This window comes from Conger conger, chromosome 4 (assembly GCF_963514075.1).
Source record: "Conger conger chromosome 4, fConCon1.1, whole genome shotgun sequence".
In the NCBI taxonomy this organism is placed as follows: domain Eukaryota; kingdom Metazoa; phylum Chordata; class Actinopteri; order Anguilliformes; family Congridae; genus Conger; species Conger conger.
In genome coordinates this window covers 36,650,478-36,670,063 of record NC_083763.1, presented here as the reverse complement: position 1 = coordinate 36,670,063, position 19,586 = coordinate 36,650,478, and the positions used below count along the sequence as shown (strand labels likewise).

The window sequence follows — 19,586 nt, the reverse complement described above, 5'->3', positions numbered from 1 at the left end:
TTCTGAAAGAAACAGTGCCCGGAAGTAAAGGCTTAATTTTTAAATTTAAATTGAACATTCTTTCAATAAGGTTAGGATCCTGATGTACCAAAACACAGTAAACGATCAGTGCCTATTATTGTCCACTTCTGGGGTATAACATGTTCCTTCTCCTTTCCTCCTCCTTTCCTGTGATGGTGAAGATTGGAAAAAAAAATGTTTTAATGACCACCCTCTTTTTCAATATTTCAAGTAACACAATGCATTTTCATATTCATACACATACATTTTGGTTAAAACAGCATTTCATTAACACATGGTCCTATGTCCAGCAGATTGTCAAAATTCCATGTTCGTGTCAAACAAAGTGTACCAACTGCTTACTGCCTAAAAGTCGGGGCGACATGGCTCAGGCAGTAAGAGCATTCGTCTGGCAGTCGGAGGCTTGCCGGTTCGATCCCCCGCCCGGGCTGAGTCGAAGTGTCCCTGAGCAAGACAACTAACCCCCAAATGCTCCTGACGAGCTGGTCGGCGCCTTGCATGGCAGCCAATCGCCGTCGGTGTGTGAGTGTGTGAGTGTGTGAGTGTGTGAGTGTGTGGGTGTGTGGGTGTGTGAGTGTGTGAGTGTGTGAATGGGTGAATGAGAAGCATTAATTGTACAGCACTTTGGATAAAGGTGCTATATAAATGCCAACCATTTAAATAGTATCTAGCAGCGTATCAAGCCTGGTCTTGAAAAACCCAGTGTTTCTGCCTCCACTGCATTCCACAGTGACCACTGTCTGTGTGAAAAAATACTTCTTAATACCTGTGCGGAATTTATCCTTTGCCAATTTCCATTCATGCCCTCTTGTTCTGCTGACCAAACTCACCCTTAAGAATCGGCTGTAGTTCGGTTTGTTAATCTCTTTAAGGAATTTAAAAGTCTCAATCAAATACCCCCCTATGTCTCCTTTTACTAAGCTTAAAGAGATTAAGCATCTTAAGCATCCTCACAACTTTTATCTTTTCAACATGGAATCAATCTGGTTGCCCCTCTCTGAACTGTTTCCAGCGCCTCTATATCTTTCTTATAGTGCAGGCCCCAGAGCTGCACACAGTACTCCGAGTGTGGTCTAACAAGGGTATTGTTTCAGGTGAGTATAAGTTCCTTAGATTTATAGTCAATACTCTTGGCTATGTATCCTAGCGTCCTTTTTTTCTGCTACCACACATTGACTAGAACCTGAAAGATCAACTGTTACCACCAAGTCTTTTTCAACTTGAGCAACTCCAATTATGTACCCATAAAGTAATCCTGCTATATGTTTTCCCATATGTAGAACTTAATTTGCCAGGTTTCCGCCCACTTCTTGATTCCATTGAAATCTTTTGGATTAGTAGATTCTTTTAACAAACTTAACTAAAGTACTTTCAATGTCTCTGTCAAGGTCATTTAAGTAAAGTAAATAAATATCAAAACACTTGGTAGCTTCCACAAAGAATGTTTGTCAGACATGACTCATTTTTTAATCCTGTCTGTATTTGAGAAAAGGTTGACATTTCCATAGGATCACACACACCAAGGGGGGAAAAAATAGAAAAATAATCAAATGTATGTACATGCATTCATACCTACATACATGCATACATACATTCCTATCTATACATGTACATATGTAGAAATAAGTATAACATCTATAATTTTTATGCCTGTTTGTAGGCCTATATAACTAGTAGGCCTATATATTTGTGAAGTAAAAAGAAAAGGCCTACTGCATAGGCCTAGACAAGGTTTTGACCCTCCGTATTGAATCAGCTTTTTTTTGCTGATGGTCCGCCTTGTTTTCCTCTTCTATCCAATCTGTCAGCTTTGTTCCAGGTCAGTCTTTATCTGCTCAGTAAGGGTCTCTGGTGGTTTGATTATCGTGACAGGCAATCCTCTTTCTGCCATGTCTTAAGTCGCATCCTCTGCAGTATTGTAAAATCTAGGACTGTCTCCATAATGAACTCTAAGTTTGGCTGGGAATGGGGTCTGGAAGCGAATATTTCTCTCTTTCCGGAGTTTCTTTACCTCTGCCTATTGTTTGCGTTTCGTGAGCACGTCAGGAGCATAATCGTTGTCGATGTTTTTTATTTTGCCATAAAAGTCCCTTCTTTTGTCACAATTGCTTCAATATCTCCTCCTTTACCTAGTAGCTGAGGAATTTAACTATTATGGACCTCGGCTGTGCATCCACCAGAGGTTTCGCTGTAAGGGCGCAATGTGCTCGTTCAATTTGTATGTCCATATTAATATGGATGTCTAGACTCTCTCTCAGCATGTTTTCTACAAAGGAAATAATTCTGACAGTTTATTTTCACATCTAGCACGACCCTCTTGATCAGTTATTCTGGCTAATATTATTAAATTCAAGGTGTTTGGTAGGGTTATTTGAAAATTTGTTGGGAGCCTACTTTCTTACATTTTTTCCTCATGCTCGTGCCTCTACCGGAGAATGTTAATATTTTAAATAAATAATTCCAGTTTGTCTCTAATGGTAGATTGCAGGATTGTACATGTGATGCAAGTTAGACTGAGAGACCTGTACTTTTCTGGATCAGTACGGTCCTCTTTCTTATATATTGCTGTTACAGTATATTAGCCTGTTTCCAGTCATCTGGTATTTCTGCAGTTTATAAAGGAGGAGAGGCGGCACGGATGGCGCAGTGGGTAGCACTGCCGCCTCACAGCAAGGAGGTCCTGGGTTCGAATCCCCGTCGGCCGGGGCCTCTCTGTGCGGAGTTTGCATGTTCTCCCCGTGTGGGTTTCCTCCGGGTACTCCGGTTTCCTCCCACAGTCCAAAGACATGCAGGTTAGGCTGATTGGAGAGTCTAAATTGCCCGTAGGTATGAGTGTGTGAGTGAATGGTGTGTGTGCCCTGCGAAGGACTGGCGACCTGTCCAGGGTGTATTCCTGCCTTTCGCCCAATGTATGCTGGGATAGGCTCCAGCCCCCCTGCGACCCTGTTCAGGATAAGCGGGTTCAGATAATGGATGGATGGATGGATAAAGGAGGAGACCCTCTTCATTTGCCAAAATACATCAAAACATTATTATGATCACTTGTTCCAAGTTGCTCCATTACCTCTATACTGCACTTTCTGTCAGAATCATTACATGACACCAGATCTAGAATTGATTGCTCTCTTATAGGCTGTCATACCGTGTCAAAAAATTCACTCACTCATTTCTTGCACATTAAGATTCTTACATATTCATTCACACCGCCGCCTTTCTTACCCCTCTATATAATATTCATCCCCATCTTCATCCCCAAGCCGTCATGTCTCTGTAATCCCTATAATGTTATAGCCCCCACTCATGATAATTGCAAGTTGAATGTATCGCCAAAATCAAGAAAGTTACTCTCCAGGTGGAGGCACCAAAAGCCTCTAAAAGGTGGCTCCGAACAGTTAGCAGCCATAAACTGGAGAGATAACTTTTCTTATTTAGCTAGCTAAAGGATTTTTGCACAAAGAGAACTATCAGGCACAAATGTTAAGTCAATAATATAATCAGGTAACCTAAGTGTTGCTACTTAACAAAGGCTCACTAATATTTTATATGTCACAGGACCAAATATAACCAACAATTTATCTGGAATTCTTTTAAAATATGCTACAGCCAATGTTAATGTTAGCTAGCCTAGCACTTAACAATGGAGGCAACCTATCCACAACAGTTAAGATTGGTAAGTTAACTCAAAGAAAAGAGCCCTTGTACTGGGTAGCTAGTGTGGCATGGTTATCTCAGCTAGCATGGTGAAGTGCAGTGAAAGTGAAGGCTTGTAGCAGGTTACTTCTACAACACTCCCTGATGACGTAACCCTCAAATTCAAAAGAATGTTATTGCCCTCGGCTTGGGGCGATTTCGTCTTTAGCTGACTGGTAACGCATTTGTTCAACAAATATTTGGACGAGTGAGAGGCTGGGGTTCAAATCCCACCTCGGAGGCAATTTCTCACCCGTTACACTAGCTAACTAGCTAGCTAGTAATTTCATTTATCTCACACACCCAAAATGGTATAATTTCATGATCGACTGCAGTTAACGTTAACACTTAACGCTGGAGGCAGACTATCTACCAACAGTAAGGATTTGCTTCCTCGCCACCCTCGCTTTACTGCATATTTTCACAAATTGAGTGCTTGTCAGTAGTGTCGTTTATCTAGCCACTACCTACATGTGATAATGTTGCTCAACATACAGTAATGGTTTCATGTTAGTTTAGAACTTTAGATTGTTACATTATTACATTACATGTTATGGGACTAAGCAGGGGCCAATCCCCCCTGGTGCAATGTGGGGTCTTTCTCAAGGGCCCAATGGCTGCACAGATCTTATCTTGGCTACACTGGGGATTGAACCACCAACCTTGCCGGTTCCAGTCATGTATCTTAACTACCGTCTCTCTCCATGTTAAGTCTATGGACAATTCATCGTCTAAACTTTGGATTTTGAGGTCTAATTCACATTTTATCAAATGTGCAGTCACAAAATTAAAAAAGGCACGCATTCTTCTGAATTACAGACATAATGAGTGGTCTTGGGTCAGGATCTGTTGCAAAAAAGGTCTGAATTTCTTTGGCTAATTTAAGGGAATCCATAACACAGAAATGCAGCAATGTAGCAATACCAAAATCAGTAGCTGGTGAGCCCATTGCCATTGTAGTAAACAAAATGTGTACTATTGGTCAGTCTGTACTAACTAAAATTTGTTGACAATTGAGCAGTAGGGGGCACTACAGTAATTTATCAAACTTGCACAAAGTTTAAGAAATAATGTCCGCAGCCTCTTAGACTTTCTACCATATTGATTATATTTAAAAAACATTTTGTTTGGCTTTTACAAAATTGATCCAATATTGACCAAATTTGACAAAGAGCACACCTGGTGTAACCCAGAATTTTATTTTTATTTTTATGGAGCAATACCTTTATCCATGACATGTCAATCAATTGTTATGGCCATTTTTACAAAAGAGCTGTAACTCATGATTGCTTTGTCCAATCATCACAAAACCTGGTGAGTATATTGAAGCTTAATCTACTACAAATTTGGGATCAATTGGCTTTTAGATGGCACTATAGCAAATGTGCAGGTTAATTTTCCATGAATAATTGGGTATTATTAAGGGGAAATACTATAATAACCTAACCTGAAGTAACAACATCAGGAAGCATTTTTATTTCCTCCCATTTTGTATTTTTTCTAGAACAAATCCACAAAGTTCATCTAATTTTAACACAAGCATGCTGGGAGTAACCCCAATAAAAGTTACTAATGTTTTTTTGATGATGCAAACCATGACATGTCAGTAAATTATTGTAGGTGTGGCTGTTTTTACTGAAACAGCTGTCATTATCTGATCATCATGCAACCTGGCAAACTAGGAGCATCTGAGGCAGCATGCCAATGTAGTAGTTTCATATAGTTTCAGCAATAGGTGGTATTGTAAGATGAATATAAATAAAATTCCTCAATTAATTTACCAATCAAATTTTAACTTTGCATGCTATGTCTTTGTTAGCCCCAAAAATTATTGGAACATGTGACTGACAGGTGGTTCTTGTTGCCCAGACGTGTCCCGTTTGATTGGTTAAACAGTAAATTGTCCTGAATGTCTACTCTTGGTTTTATCCTATGGTTTTGCCTGTGAAGATTGCATTTGTGTTAGAAAAGATGAACTAACATGACGACAACTAACTGTCTGGGAGAAACGCAAGCCATTTTGAAGCTTAGAAAAGAGGGGAGATCGATCAGAGCCATTGCACAAGTATTGGGGATAGCTTGTACAACAACTTGGAATGTCCTGAAAAAGAAAGAAAGCACTGGCGTACTGAGCAACAGACATTGAACAGCAATGCAGTTGATAACAGAAACCTTGTGAGAGCTCTGAAAAACTCCAAAACATCAGTCAGTGACATCACAAACAATCTCCACCTGGCAGGGGTGAAGGCATCTAAATCAACCATTCGAAGAAGACTTTGAGAGCTGCAATATAGAGGCTATACCACCAGATGCAACCACTCATCAGTAGTAAGATTCGGAAGGCGAGATTTCAATTTGCACAGTACACAGATGAGCCACAAAAGTTCTGGAACTAACTTTTATTGACTGATCAGGCCAAGATTAACCTCTACGAAAGGGATGTAAAGGCCAAACTGTGGCGAAAGAACAGAACAGACCAGAACAGCTTAAATCGCATGATGAGAGAGCAATTAATTAAAATAGTTCATTAATGTGGTAGTCGTACTGCTGCGGCTTAAAAAGAAACACTCTAACACTTTAACAAAAATAAAAAAAGGTGGCGAAATGCAACTGTATGAAGTGTAACTTGGAATAACATTTTTAATACCCGTACTATCTAGCTAGTGTACACACACTGTTGTCTGTGTTCTGAAGCTCCATTTTGCTGTTACTACTGTAGGTGCCTCTCGGAGTTCAGCCTGCGGTGGGTACCACAAGCGGACCAGTTGGATCCAGGAACCCTCTGTCCCTGTCCTATACCTCATCACCACGCTCTCAATCTCAACCTTCCCATTCACAGCCCACTCAGTTGCAGCCCACCCAGTCACAGACGCAACCCACTCAGTCACAGCCTACGCTGTCACAGGCAACGCAGTTGCAGGCCTCTACTGTGGGCAGTCTCAGTGTTAATAATCTGATCAGGCCACTCAGTTCTGGACAGCAGCCCTACACCTGCTCCCCCAGCCATACCCAGCAGGGCTCTGTCCCATCACCGATAGCAACTGCTGTCCCTGTGGTGCAGTCCTCGGCCCCCCTGCTCCCACCATGTTCTGAGTACACACCACTGAAGAACGCCCTTATGAGGCCACATGGGACAGAGCACCACATGAAGGACATGTCCAAGCGCCCTGCCCCTGATGACACCCTACTCCCCAGTAGCAAACGCCCAAAAACCTCCTCTGTCCCCAATATGGGTCAAATGGACATGAAGGCTGCACCCACTGACCACACCCAGATGATGGTCAGCTGTAGTAGCAGTAGCTCCTCTAATTCTGTTGGGCGGGGTTATCCTTCTGATGGGCTCAGTGGCCTTTTCCCGGGCAATAGCTTCATGAGCTCCATGCTGAAACCAGTAGACGGGCACTGTGCCCCTCAAGGAACTTCCCATCAGCAGAGTCACTCCCAGCACATCCCCCACCCACCTGGGCACCATCTGCCGATGGGTAACCCCTACCTGAAGCAGCAGCAGCAGCAGCAGCAGCAGCAACACGGCCAGAGACTTCACCTTTATCAGCTACAGCATCACTTGACACAGCAAGACCCAACACAATTCCACAGCGTCCATCAAAGGACATTGCAGCAGGATCAGCACAGTCAGAAGAAACGGGGCTTGGTGCAGGGTGGGCAACCAGGGGGCCCTATGGGTCTACCACAGAAAGCACACCATGTGGACAAGGGCAGAGAGCAGCAGCAACAACATCAACAGCAACATCAGCAGCAGAGTTCCCACTCACGACACCAGCACATTCAGCACATCCAGCAGCAGCAGTTTGGTGTTCGTCCCCAGGAGAAGAGCTGTGAGGGTCAGCCAGTGGTGCCCCGGGCTCTCCATGGTAGCCACCTGGGCCAGGAGCGACAGGCAGGCCAGAACCACAGTGCTCTTCAGCGGCTCATGAGTTCCCGGGCCCTAGAACAGCTGACCTCACAACCGGGAGGGGCTGTATCACGTCACTCTGACATCACCTGCACCCCATCTCGGCAGGAGCGCCACCGTGTCTCCAGCTACTCTGCTGAAGCACTCATTGGGAAATCCACCTCCAGTGTTGACCAACGCATGGGGATACCCTTGCAGGCAGCACGTGCACCACAGGATCAGGCCGACCTACATACCTACCTAGATGCTTCCAGGGGGAAAGGCCACAACCCCCAGGGCCATTCAGGGCCCCTGAATGTCTCATGTGGCTCTACAGGGCAGCACCAGCTTGGAAGCTTTGAGGTGCAGGTGTCCCGTGAAAGCGAAATGACCCATAAACCCACACCCCCATCCCACAGGGGCCTGCAGACACAGGGCATCAGGATGGGGCTGGGCTCAGGGGTGGAGCGGCAGCCACGGGGGGCGTTTCCTGGAGCACAGGGTGTGCCCATGGGGTCGGGGCAACGGGAGCATGAGAGTTGTCACCAGAGCTTTATGCAGAGTCTCCTGGCGCCCCACTTGTCTGAGCAAGTAGGCCACCAAAGTGTGGCACAGTGCTGTCCCCCAGTCAGCATGGAGTATAGCTGTGGGTCTGGTGGATCAAGCACAGACCTGCAGGCTAAGGCAGGCAGTCCCAGTATGCCCCCCGCACAGAAAACTCCCAACATGCACATAAGCGAGGGGAACAAGGGCCATCTCAACCCCCAGGTTGGAACCAACATGCAATTACCTGGAGTACGAGGAGGGCTCCCCCCTCACCCCACCACACCCCAGAGTAACTCTGAACCGGGACGTGCCCCTGCACGCCCTGTCAACTCTGTTAATCAGCGTGCTCGCCACCCAGCCCAGGACGTCCAGGGTACCAAAATGCGCCCTGGGGACCGAGGAAGGTCTGGAACACTGCGTTCTGGAAACTCCTTCGAGCCTGACGGGCAGCCCTCCTTGCCAACAGGTGGTGGCATGCTGTTGGGACGGCAACAGACTGGTGGAGAGGTGAAGCGTGGCAGCATTGTGCGCTTCATGGCTGATGGTGCCCAGGTTAGTGGGGACAACCTGGTGTCTGATCAACACCTGACCCAGAACTTTGGCTTCTCCTTCATCCCCGAGGGAGGAGGGATGAACCCCCCAACCATCAATGCAAGTCCCTCCTTTATTCCGCCTGTAACCCAACCCAGTGCAGCCCGCACACCTGCCATCCTGCCTGTTGAGGCCCAGAACACCCTGCCCTCGTTCTACCCCTCCTACTCCCCCGCAGCCCACCCCAGCCTTCCAAGCGACATTCCCCTGCAGTACTTTTCTAATCAGATGTTCACCAGCCCCAGTGCGGACAAGAGCAGCAGCACACCCCTCAACAACCGCTTTGGTTCCATCCTATCCCCACCGCGGCCTGTGGGTTTCACTCAGGCCAGTTTCCCCTTGCTCCCTGACATGCCTCCCATGCCGATCGCAAACTCCTCTAGTATAACTCCTCACCTGTCCAACTTCAACCTGACCTCACTCTTCCCCGAGATTGCAACAGCAATGCCCCCTGATGGCACGGCCATGCCCATGTCCCCCCTGCTGTCCCTCACCAACACTTCTTCAGCTGATTCCAGCAAGCAGCCCAACCGGCCTGCCCACAATATTAGCCACATACTGGGGCATGATGGAAGTTCTGCTGTGTGATCCCTCCCTGCCCCCCTCACTGTGCATCTTGCCACAACAGAGGTGATACTGATTCTTCAGTCTCCAGAGAAAGACTCAGGACAGGTTAACTGCTCAGCGGTGCCACATTGACCATAATACAAAGTAATGACTTGGTAACTGATACCATGGTAACCTAGGTCATAACATTGCACTTCTGACCTCTTTTGTGATGACATGTAAGCTGCTGTCACTTGTGTATTTATAGGTCTTTGTACAGCTGAGAATGGCTCTCAGTTGGTTTGTGATCTGGAATATGGCCTGGCTTTGTACTGTTGACTTTGTACTTTTTGACTTCTCAAAGATGACTCCCCAAGGATAAGGACAAAAGCACAAAACTGAGACTGTTTTAGCAGATCTATAATGCTATCAGAGTGAATTTTAAATACATTTTCCGCTGGAGGTAAATATTTATTTCTAAGAACTGTCATATGTCGATGTGTAAATGTGTAAAAAGTTTATTATTAAAGGTTTTTATAATTTAAAATGAACTGTTTAGACTGTATTGAACTAATTTTGGTTTATTTTCTCAGCTTCTATTACAATGTACTATACAGTAACTATTGTATTGCAATACTTTCTGTAGTTAGCTAGCTTGCTAAATATTCATTTTCCAGTTTAACTCAAGATATCTTTATGCCAACAAATGTTCAAATGTGACCTGCTCTGTCAAAATCTTTCGTATTGACCCTAAAACCTATTTTGAGTTGTATAAAAAAAATCAAACGAGGAGAATGTAAGATTTCTAACGATACCAAAGATATCTCTCTCAAAATGAAGATAAAAGCCAAAATGATTATTTTTAAATAAACATCGATTTATTTGAAATTGACTGTTGCAACTTACAACTGATTATGATAGAACGGGTCACAAATGAGTTTGGATATATTTTGTCTTACTTACATATTTGCTGTCGGGATCACAGTCACAATTATTCGAATTAATGTACATGCTATATACAAAAGCACTTTCATTGGAAGTGCTACAAATATTTCTTAACATTTTATCAGCTGGTATACATTTAAGTGGCTCATAAATTACTAGTAATTTAGATTCAATGATGAATTAAATTTAGAAAATCAGTTTTAATCATTATATTACATTACATTATTGGCATTTGGCAGATGCTCTTATCCAGAGCGACGTAGAGTTTATTACACTAAGCAGGAGACAATCCTCCCCTGGTGCAATGCAGGGTTAAGGGCCTTGCTCAGGGGCCGAACAGCTGTGCGGATCTTATTGTGGCTACACCGACCGGGATTAGAACCACCGACTTTGCATGTCACAGTCATTTACCTTAACCACTACGCTACAGGCCACCCCTGTATAATGTAATCCTTTAACAAAAAATTCACCCTCAGAACTATTGAACTCCTTTTTAGCACAACACACAATCGCAACAAAGGTGATCTAACAAATCCTGCCCCTCAGGATTGTTTAAAGGTACAATAGGTAATTTTGGTCTTCTAACGGTCAAGAGAGGAATAGCAGCAACAAACACCTCCAAACCACAACACTGTCTATCCTTCCCCCTTCTCTGTGAACGTGCTGACGTTGAAACGCCATTGGCTGTGGCAATTCGAACCAATTTTCAACCAGTGAGCTTGAATTATTGTACAGCTATACAATGTTTTGGTAGTGTCGGGCCATCAACTGTATATTTTGAAACCCAAATTTAAGGACTATAAACACAGGCAGAGGGTGAGGCAACATGTCAGTGAGCCTTTTTCAATGATAGGAAGGGATAGGAATGGTCTTGTAACAATGTGTTAACACAAAAATCATACCTATTGTACCTTTAAGTTACAAATGCGGAAATGCTTTACCATGAATATCCTCTGAGTGTGAATGTGGAGTCTGAAGAATACATACAGCTCTGGAAAAAATTAAGAGACTATTTTTTTTTTTATGTTTGCATTTTTCTGTGGCAGCCATTCCATGTATACAGTCCCCTCCAAAAGTATGGAACATCTAGGTGTGAATACCAGGAAATAAAAGCTGAAATTCTCGAGTTCATCTATTTATCTCAACCCCAAATGTATTCAGTGTATTGCAAAAACAAAGGAATCGCCTTGCTGTTCAAATACTTTTGAAGGGAACTGTAGTTTTACAGGTGGTGATTGAACGGGTCTTGACTTTTTCCATCACAGTATGGTATGGCATCTCTGCCTTCAAAGTTATTGGATGCCCTCCTCTCCAGTATTGAGGCAATCTATACACCAGACTCATGCGCAAAGCCAAAAGGATCATGGCTGACCCTTCCCACCCTGTCCACCCTCTGTTCACTTTCCTCCCCTCTGGCAGAAGACTTGGGTCCATTGTCAGGGAATTGATGTTTAAGATTATGTTCCACACATCTTTGACCTACCATATAATTTCTGAGGTACATAGTAAAATTATCATGAGGTATGGACTTGAAACAATACATTCCAACAATATATATTAATGAGATAATTTGCATACTTTATTCCAGATGGATTTTATTACCAATACCCAATAGTAATTTTTCTAGAAATTTCAGATTTTTCTCATGATTTTAGTCTCTTTCTAAGGATACCAAACATTAATATTGTAAGAGTTACTCAAGCTCAGTTATTGTAGTTTCCTTCTGCTTCTAAGAATAGAGGTAATACTTGTAGACAAATATTTGTTAAATACTGTCAAGATTCAACAACCATTATCTGTGTATCAACTTTGAGATTTTCATTCAATAATTTCAGTTCGATGTCTTCACTTCAAAGCGAAAGGTCTTTGTTCCCTTCAGCATGTGGAATGTTGGGGGTGTGTGCTCCTCTTCCCAAGCAATAACCTCTCAGCATAGTTATTTGGTGAGGCGGGGGCAGTGATTGAGACAGAACAGATAGCAATCCAAATGATTAACGGAACAGGCCACTTCAGTTATGTGGAGATGGCAAGTTTGCAAAAATACTTTACAAAAGGGTAATTTAATAATTTGCCTGGGTCTCAATGTCAATAATCAAAACACCATCAAGACTGGGACTGTCAGGCACCATTGTTGAAAAAAATGGCATGCACAGAATCTGCTAAAATTTGCCTAGGAACACATCGATTGGCCCAAAGAGAAATAGTGTCACATTCTGTGGACTGATGAGAGTAAACTTGTTCTTTTCCAGTCTAGTGGTTGTCGACAATATGTCGACAGTATGTCAGACGACCCCGGGTACTGATTTCAAGCCACAGTACACTGTGAAGACAGTGAAGCATGGTGGCGCAAAAAATCATAGGAACTGTGAATGTAATTTGTTCATCCTGGTTTGAAATACCAGGTGCCAGAAGTTGGTTGACTCAATGCCACACAGGTGCGCAGTAGTTATCAAAAACAATGGTTATGCAACTAAATATTAGTTCAGTAATTTAATGTGAAGTTAAATCTTGAAAAATGTTTGAAGAGAAATATTAATATTCCTTTTCTTTGCTTTCTTTTGCTAACGCAGACATAAAATTTGTTAAAGCTTTGATTTGGAATTGAATGCGTCATGTTTTCACTACATTTTACTACATAAATATTTGCACTTTACTCACTTTTTTTAATGCACTGCTATTTATTTTAACATAAACTGTACATAAAGCCCCAGCCTTTGGTCTTGATGATCCAGACTTTTTACAACACTGTGAACAGATTTTAAATAAATGTTCCCTAGAAATCTGTTCACAGTGTTGTAAAAAGTCTGGGTCACCAAGACCAAAGGCTGGGGCTGGTACTGGTCATTGAAAAGACAAAAAAAGAAAATGAGAAAACAGTTTGGCAGCAATGGAATTGGAAGCTATCAAAGATATGGTTGACGTGGATATGTTCACCTCTATTATGTCTAAAATATCTGCTTTTTTGGATCCATTCCAAAAAGAACTAAAGACATTCAAACTCAAGAAATATGAGAGACACTTTAGACTATACCAATTGTACTGTCTATGATTCGCAAGATCCTGCCCAGCCTGGCCCTGAAAGAACAGAAATCCATCAAAGAAGGGGGGAGGGGGGTCCTGTGTGGCACAGAGGAAGAAGCCCTCCACCTGGAGATCCTTTCCCATTACCTTTCCACATGCCCAGAAGGGCTACTGGAGACAGCACTAACAATGAACTATTTCCAGCAGAATGGGCTGGGTTCTATCACTGTGATCATTGTTCCAATTCCGACATGGCTCAGGCAGTAAGAGCAGTCGTCTGGCAGTCGGAGGGTTGCCGGTTCGATCCCCCGCCCGGGCTGTGTCGAAGTGTCCCTGAGCAAGACACCTAACCCCCAAATGCTCCTGACGAGCTGGTCGGGGCCTTGCATGGCAGCCAATCGCCGTCGGTGTGTGAGTGTGTGTATGAATGGGTGAATGGAGAAGCATCAATTGTACAGCGCTTTGGATAAAGGCGCTATATAAATGCCTGCCATTTACCATTTACCAATTCCAGCAACGTCAAAGCGTTCCACCACACATGTATCCGTTCGAAAATCAACAATGGTCAGACAAAACAACCCCATAAAAGTCGCACACAAAACCACAAATCTGAATATATACACCCTGAATGTGTTGAGTTTTTGTAACATACACCTTTTTGATCAATTTAGCCCGTATTGGTTATTGTTCCATTTTGTTTGAGGACAATGAATGAATGAATATAGTTTATTTTGGTCACACTTTATAAGGAACAAATTGAACAAATTGTGTGAATATATGACAGACAAAACATCACCATACATGTTCACACCAGTCCATTTCACACAATAAAATTCACACAGGCAGTCACCAAAAAAGGAATCGGCTGAAGCCAAAGGCTTATTGCTGCCTATCCTAAATAATCCTTAAATTCAATTAACCCAGAATATCAGTACAAAAAAAGTAAATAAATGACTCCAAATTGTAATCCTTAATTATTTTACATTCTAAGGCTTTTTTGAAACTCAACAGAGAGCTACACAATTTAAACTTGTCTCTAAGCCCATTCCACAGTTTGGCTCCCAAAACTGAAACGCATATATATTTTACATTGGTTCTCACTTTACATGTTTCAAAGATGCACATACCCTCTTAAATTATATTTTCCTTCTCTTGATATTTCCAATGTTTCTAAATACACAATGTCTAAAACGTCTAAGGTGTGAGACCTTATGAATAATGGATTTGTTGGTTCACATTAACAAGCATTATTCTAATTATTCTGTTATACTTCTGTTATTCTAATCTCTTTTCTGGAGTTTGATTATAGGATCTATATTTGTTTTATAAACATTCCCCCAAACCTCAACACATTAGTGAACTATACAATATATGCAGACATGTCTTATTCAACAGATCCCAGGTTTTGTAAAGAATTACAATAGATTTAGATAATTTCTCTCTGATATGTTCTATATGTGGCTTCCAACAAAGTTTATGATCTATTATCACTACTACTCTTTCAATTTCACTCCCACTCTTTCAATTTCAATTTCAACTCTTTCAATTTCAATTTCAACTCTTCACAATTTACCCTGAAACCACCTAACACCATAAATTGAGTTTATGAACTATTTTCATTTAGTCATAATTTATTAGTATCAAACCTTTTTTTTTAACATTATCAATTCCCTTTTTACCTTTTTCAATAGCTCTATCAAGTCCTCTCCTGAACAAAATAACTTCGTATCATCACCAAAAAGAACACATTTCAATGTAGTGGATACTCTACAAATATCATTTAAATAAAGCATAAATAACTTGGGTCCCAATACCGAACCTTGTGGAACACCACAGGTTACTTTTCTTGAATGTTATTCAGTATTATTAATTATTACACATTGAAATCTATCATTTAAATAACTTCTTAACCAATGCTTTGTGACACCATAGTGTTCCAATTTTGGCAGAAGTAAGGAATGATCGATTGTGTCAAATGCTTTACGCAAATCAATAAATACACATACAGTATGCTGGTTTTTTTCTGATGTTGCTATGTTTTCTACAAGATTCATCACTGCTAAAGATGTCGACTGCTCCTAAACCCATATTGATGGTCACTCAATAACTCATATTTCTCAATAAAGTTATCAAGTCTATTAACAAATAAGTATTTTTGAAAATTGAGGTAGCAAGGTTGACACAGGTCGATAATTTGATGCAGTATGTTTGTCACCACTTTTATAAATTGGAACCACCTTAGCCATTCTCATTTTATGAGGAAAAAAACCGGTTTGAAAGGATTTATTACATACATAAGTTTATGGCTTAAGGATACACTCAATTATTTATTTAAAAAGTGTCGTATCAATAGAGAGTTACCATCCGTGGATTTTTTATTTTTTTTAAACTTTCTAACCACTTCTAAAACATCACTTTCACAAACTCATTTAATTACTGTTGTTAAATGCAAAGTCAAAGTTATTGTCATCATCTGTAGGAAGATTAATTTCCTTTGCCAAATTTGAGCCTACATTAACAAAATAATCATTAAACTCATCAACCATTTCCTCTATATTTTCAATAATTGAATTATCACTTCTTTTTTTTATATGTTGGAAAATAATTTTTTCGACAATTTTTTATCATGTCATTAAGCACACTCCACTCTGATTTAGCAACAACTGATTGTAGTAGTCTTTTTGTTGCACTCTCAAAATAAATGTCAATCTGTTTTTGTATTTTTTGTACAATCATGATTCAAAAGATCTACCTTCAGCTCCATAATTTCCTCCGGTGATTTTATTCTAACCAAATTGTTAGTCTGCCTATTTGTTCTTAATTTTGATTTACTGTTATTTTTATTAAACTGTAAAAACAGGCAAATAAGCACTTACATCCATCACTAATGGTCCACTTTTTATCTTCCCTTCAATTACATACATAAAAATACTGTCAATTAAAGCTATCTTTGTTATTCTAAGTTTTACAATTAATAGATAGAAACAAAACCCCTGAACATAATATAAACAAATTCTGTAGTTTTCATATGATCATTAGATTTCAACAAATCAGTGTTGAAATCACCACAAACAAAAATCACCTTATCATTATGTTTTTCATATAATTACACAATCTTCTTATTAAATTGGTCGATTCTATAAATGCAACTAATTAATATGTTTTTGGATCTTTCAACCTTAATTTTAACAGTTACACATTCCATCAAATAATAATAATAAATAATAAAAAAATAACAGTTGTCATATTACCTATCACCTTACATTTAAGGGCAGACATCACAAACAGGGCAACACCCCCTCCCCTTTTATTGGTCCTGTTTTGCCAAAACATTTCATCCATCCTGCAGTTCTTTATTATCACTCAGCCAAGTCTCTGAAATTGCCATTACAACTTTGCTGCAACTGTTGAAGATAGACTTTAATTTTAGAGAAGTTACTGTAGAGACTTCTACTATTAAAGTGAATCATTGACAACCCCTCCATTTTCACACTGGAATTGAATTTGTCTTCCAAATAATATTCAGTTCATTCTGGTAAAAGTGGGTCTCTGGATCAATGTCATTTTCTAACTCATAAAGTTTGTGATCTCTAAAGTCAAAAGATTTAAGATCTGTGTATTCACACATTTTCTTATACAAGATTTGTCACTCCCATTAGCAAAGTTTTAACAAAGAATGATTATAAGCAACAGGGACACCAACAACATTGCACCTTATGTTTCACAATACAACTAAAATGAAAGTATGACATTTCCCCACTATTCCACCTCTCTACCATAATATTAATCATTTTCATTTACAGTGCAGCCGGAAAGTATTCACAGCTCTTCACTTTTCCCACATTTTGTTATGTTACAGCCTTATTCCAAAATGGAATAAATTCATTTTTTTCCTCAAAATTCTATACACAACACCCCATAATGACAACATGAAAGAAGTTTATTAAAAATAAAAAACTAAGAAATCACATGTACATAAGTATTCACAGCCTTTGCTCAATACTCTGTTGATGCACCTTTGGCAGCAATTACAGCCTCAAGTCTTTTTGAATATGATGCCACAAGCTTGGCACACCTATCTTTGGGCAGTTTCACCCATTCCTCTTTGCAGCACCTCTCAAGCTCCATCAGGTTGGGTGAGGAGCGTCGGTGCACTCCCATTTGCAGATCTCTCCAGAGATGTTGAATCGGATTCAAGTCTGGGCTCTGGCTGGGCCACTCAAGGACATTCATCTTGGCTGTGTACTTAGGGTCGTTGTCCTGCTGAAAGATGAACCGTCGCCCCAATCTGAGGTCAAGAGTGCTCTGGAGCAGGTTTTCATCCAGGATGTCTCTGTACATTGCTGCATTCATCTTTCCCTCAATCCTGACTAGTCTCCCAGTTCCTGCTGCTGAAAAACATCCCCACAGCATGATGCTGCCACCACCATGCTTCACTGTAGGGATGGTATTGGCCAGGTGATGAGCGGTGCCTGGTTTTCCTCCAAACATGACACCTGGCATTCACGCCAAAGAGTTCAATCTTTGTCTCATCAGACCAGAGAATTTTGTTTCTCATAGTCTGAGAGTCCTTCAGGTGCCTTTTGGCAAACTCCAGGTGGGCTGCCATGTGCCTTTTACTAAGGAGTGGCTTCCGTCTGGCCACTCTACCATACAGGCCTGATTGGTGGATTGCTGCAGAGATGGTTGTCCTTCTGGAAGGTTCTCCTCTCTCCACAGAGGAACGCTGGAGCTCTGACAGAGTGACCATCGGGTTCTTGGTCACCTCCCTGACTAAGGCCCTTCTCCCCCGATTGCTCAGTTTAGACATGCGGCCAGCTCTAGGAAGAGTCCTGGTGGTTCCGAACTTCTTCCATTTACGGATGATGGAGGCCACTGTGCTCATTGGGACCTTCAAAGCAGCAGAAATTTTTCTGTACCCTTCCCCAGATTTGTGCCTCGAGACAATTCCTTTGACTTCATGCTTGGTTTGTGCTCTGACATGCACTGTCAACCGTGGGACCTTATATAGACAGGTGTGTGCCTTTCCAAATCATGTCCAATCAACTGAATTTACCACAGGTGGACTCCAATTAAGCAGTAGAAACATCTCAAGGTTGATCAGTGGAAACAGGATGCACCTGAGCTCAATTTTGAGCTTCATGGCAAAGGCTGTGAATACTTATGTACATGTGATTTCTTAGTTTTCAATTTTTAATAAATTTGCAAGGATTTCAAAAAAACTTCTTTCATGTTGTCATTATGGGGTGTTGTGCGTAGAATTTTGAGGAAAAAAATGAATTTATTCCATTTTGGAATAAGGCTGTAACATAACAAAATGTGGGAAAAGTGAAGAGCTGTGAATACTTTCTGGATGCACTGTATATTGGTCAAGATCTTTTACGTCTCTGACGATTCTTACTTTAGCCTGTTCTGGTGTACCATTCAGTCTTTACAGTTCCTTGTCCAAGTGTCCTGAATTTGCTTTCCCTTTCTCAGGATTCTAGCTTGTCTTGCAATTTCAGCATTTCTCTTTGTGAGATGCTCATTTACATATACCCCTGTGCCCTTCAATTTGTTTTACGTGCTTTTGCACCTCAATTTTATGTTTTATACTCACAAATTGCATGATGCTTGAACTATTGTTTTGTTTTTGGAGTATAGTGTGACAAGCAGCCATATTTCTACTGTCTATAGGAATGCCTTTGCTGTTGAAGAACTTAGACTTGCAGCTCAAGTGAGTACAAGGTGCATCCTCATCCCACTGGTCACCTGCTGTAGTCCATGCATAGGTGCGATCGGTTGTGTCAAGCCCAGATATCACAAGGTCATCCATCCTTGTGTACTGTTCCAAATCTTCTATTGTCTTTTTCTTGTATCACAGCCTTCAATTGTCACACTTCCATCAATTAAATCCAGTAGGCCCATCTGTTGATTTGCTACATTGTTTAGTTCCTCTGACATGAAGTTCAGAGCCTTTTTAACCTCTTGCATTTCTTCAGCTAATTTCTTAGTCGCTATTTCTTTCGTTGATTATGAAAAAAACTTAAATACAAAAAAGGACTTCTTGTCTACAGAGATTCTGGGTAATCCAATCTTGCTGGCATGTCAATACATGGTGGTACATGTTATCAAAAGTGCCCAAAACATCAAAATAGAAATAATCATGAAAATTGAAGCATAGCTTTCTTATGAAGTTGTCAACATGTCAAGTGCGTGGAAGTTATTTTCAAGATATGTGATGGATAGGATGGATTGGAACAATGCAACTAACCAGCAGCCATCTTGGAGTAAAACAATTAAATCATTTCTTTTTTTCCCCCTTTGCATACAAGATTTAATGTACCATTGATCA

At 41.2% G+C, this 19,586-nt stretch overlaps 1 protein-coding gene across 5 annotated transcripts in view; it reads left to right on the top strand.

The window, feature by feature from the left end:
* The window catches only part of LOC133126078 (basic helix-loop-helix domain-containing protein USF3), a 28,728-nt gene extending 18,891 nt beyond the window's left edge, over positions 1–9,837 (top strand). For all 5 annotated transcript variants that reach the window (XM_061237896.1, XM_061237897.1, XM_061237895.1 and 2 more), the window contains exon 8: positions 6,431–9,837. In XM_061237896.1, the coding sequence (XP_061093880.1) occupies positions 6,431–9,328 (2,898 nt within the window). In that variant the 3' untranslated portion in view covers positions 9,329–9,837. The remainder of the gene's footprint in view (positions 1–6,430) is intronic.
* Positions 9,838–19,586: the final 9,749 nt, after the last annotated feature.